The sequence below is a fragment of the Mandrillus leucophaeus genome, unplaced genomic scaffold, assembly GCF_000951045.1.
Source record: "Mandrillus leucophaeus isolate KB7577 unplaced genomic scaffold, Mleu.le_1.0 Scaffold1730, whole genome shotgun sequence".
Lineage (NCBI taxonomy): Eukaryota > Metazoa > Chordata > Mammalia > Primates > Cercopithecidae > Mandrillus > Mandrillus leucophaeus.
Genome location: NW_012101733.1, coordinates 35,692 through 38,751, shown reverse-complemented (window position 1 = coordinate 38,751; position 3,060 = coordinate 35,692). Strand labels below are relative to the sequence as shown.

General features: G+C 35.7%; 2 protein-coding genes across 2 annotated transcripts in view; both read left to right on the top strand.

Annotated features, from left to right (window-relative positions):
• Positions 1-1,809, top strand: part of LOC105537496 (alcohol dehydrogenase 1B-like) — a 16,150-nt gene extending 14,341 nt beyond the window's left edge. Inside the window, exons 5-6 of the mRNA XM_011977112.1 lie at positions 950-1,085; positions 1,667-1,809. Coding sequence (XP_011832502.1) covers positions 950-1,085; positions 1,667-1,809 — 279 coding nt within the window. The remainder of the gene's footprint in view (positions 1-949; positions 1,086-1,666) is intronic.
• The window catches only part of LOC105537497 (alcohol dehydrogenase 1A-like), a 58,732-nt gene that overhangs the window by 21,606 nt on the left and 34,066 nt on the right, over positions 1-3,060 (top strand). The gene's annotated exons all lie outside the window — the stretch shown is intronic.

The following is a 3,060-nucleotide window of genomic DNA, read 5'->3' as shown; positions in this document are numbered from 1 at the left end:
GTGGGTAACAGGGAGTGGCACCCTAAGATCAAAGCTCTCGGCAGCCTTGACGTGGGACAGATGCCACAAAGGAATAAAATGTCAAAAGAATTCAATTTTTTCCAGGGCTACAGCTTTTCTCTTTATGCTCTATTTCCATATTTTCATCCATTTTCTCATGTGGAACTCGAACGTACCTTATCTTTATCTCAAGATACCAAATGTCTGACAGCCACATGTTCTGAGGATGTGTGGTCTTCCAAAGGTCAGAATCCAAAATCAAAGAACTAATCATTATATACTACAGGGATCCTAAACCATTTTCTAACTACAGAACGTGTTCCAAAAGCTGACTGGAAAACATTTTCTGAACTGTCTCTTGAGGTTTCCAAATAATCAGTGTATTTTAATGTAAAACCAATATGTATCTGGGGAAGTAATAAAACAATATTTAAAACATGTCCATTTGAGAAATGGACAGTAGAATAGGAATCCACTTAAGAAGGAGACCATCAAATGGACAAGAGACAAATTTCAGTGATGTAATCATTTATCTTGTTCACCGTCAAAATATCTGGTTGAAAGTACTGGGTTCAAAATACCTATGTAATAAATCAATGAAAAATTATTTAACCAACTCACAGATCACCTGAGAATTACGTGATGATGAAATTTTACGCTTTATGTATGTTTATAATGATGTCTGCCTCCTTATTCCTTTATTAGGAAGAACTAAATGCACTCCAATTTATTCATCCATTCTTTCATTAAAAAAAAAAAAACACTTTCTGGGCATTTCCTAAATCCAAAGCACTATCCTATGCAGAAAAGGGGAATTAAGGAGCAAAAGACATAATCTCTTTCCTCTACACACTCACAATCCAGTTAAGCCTATTACATGATATTGTGCATTATGAGTAAAAACTATGCAACTCCACGTTAAAGATGCCAAATATTCACTTTATTCCAGATGGCTTCCCTGTTATGTTGTCATGAGGCATGTGGCACAAGCGTCATCGTAGGGGTACCTCCTGATTCCCAGAACCTCTCAATAAACCCTATGCTGCTACTGACTGGACGCACCTGGAAGGGGGCTGTTTATGGTGGTATGTAGTTGGGCTCAAGTGCCAAATTCTCATTAACATCAATATATCTCCACTTCTACAATTGACAAGGCACGGTTTTGAAAACAAATCAAAAATAAATTAAAATTCCTTTTCTATCTACAGTCTCCAAATCAACTAGATATGGAACTAATGCAGACAGAAGGTCCCAATATAAACTCTTCTGTTGTCACCATAACCTAGGATCTTTCATCTCCATCTGTTTTTGTACTTGTGACTGTGTAAGGCATGGACATTTTTAGTAGAACATGGAAATCTACAACAATATTTCATATCTACGCCCAAATTTAGACAACCGATAAATTTGCTCCTCAATTTTGGGCATAAACATCTGTACTATTATTTCTATGTGAGAGACCAAAGAACTAAGAAACTTTGTTTATCTGTGATTTGTTTTACGTCAAGGCACTGTAGAAGCATATTGAAGTACTCTATCTCTTCTTATCCTCAGTTATAGCAGTCTGAAATGCAGCACCTTTTCTAAACTTCTATTTATATGAAAAATTTCTTCAATTCTTCTACTGACCCTGGTCGAATCAACAATGATACTGTCTTCTTTTCAGGCTTTAAGAGTAGAGAAGGTATCCCAAAACTTGTGGCTGATTTTATGGCTAAGAAGTTTTCACTGGACGCATTAATAACCCATGTTTTACCTTTTGAAAAAATAAATGAAGGCTTTGACCTGCTTCGCTCTGGGAAAAGGTAGAGTTTAAGTTAGTTTTCTGTGTTGCTTTTTTTTTCTACCACAGGGGATTGTCTAGCAGAGAATGAAAAAGGTGGAAGGATGAGAAAAAATAGTCTCTTGGTTCTCCATTACCTGTTCAGTCTTTGCATGGAGCACTTGTAGGATCATACTGTGAGAAGCTAAAACCAGTTGCTTTGTATTTCCTATTCTGCTGAAGTCAAATTATGTTGATTACTGCAAATCTGAATGATCTGAGCCACTCAGCCTTCCTTAAAAGAGAACACTCACGTTTGCCAAAAAAAAACAAAAAAAAAACCCACAAGAAATAAGTCTGTTTAAACAACCATAATTATAACATGGTGACTTTGAATCCTCATCCTTCTACCTATGTAAAGCTGACACTAAGTGTCTGCATATTTAAATAATTTTCAGGACGTCTTCGACAATTTCATTGCAGGAGTAGGTGGAACTACATTGGGATTGTTTTCTAGGTAGATAATACTAGTTTTTCTCTTTTTCTTTTGTAGTTTAAGAAAACTTTTTTACCAATATAAGTTATCATAAAAGAGAAGAGTACTAAGCACTATTTTAAATGTTTGTCGTACATTTTCTCTGAAGTTTAGAAAAATAAGCCAATTCTATTTTCTATCTCTAACATTTAACAGTTACAACCAGCTAATAAAATGCATTTTGTCACCTGCATTTACATGAGGCACAACTGGAAACACACAGTTATATCTAACCTTTGTCTTCTAGTCCAGAGTCTGAGATTTTTCTGCTATCCCACACTTATTTTCATGAGATTTTCAACTTTAAATAGTATTTCTTTGGCATTCACACAATCATTATACTAGATACTTTAACTGACAACATTCTTGAAGAAGGAAAGAAACTAGCACTCACAGACCACCGGCTATTCTACTAAGTATCTTACCTGCATTATCTCATGTGATTCCCAAACGATGCTCCTTGTCAGTCTCTATCTCACTATCTTAGGGAAGAGAAACTGAGACACGGAGAAGACATGACTTTGCCAAAATCATCAAGTGGTAGTAAGGAGAGCCAGAATTCAAAAGTAGATCTTGTTATTAGCAAATCTATTCACTTTCTATTGAACCACACTGTCCCTCAAAAGCGCGTGTACATATGGAAAACAGTAGTCATCAAAGGTTAGTTATCATTGTCAATATCATCATTGGGATCATCATCATAAGATTGAAAAGATGATGGCAAATATAGAGATGAACAAAACCAGAGGACAGTGTTGAGCAA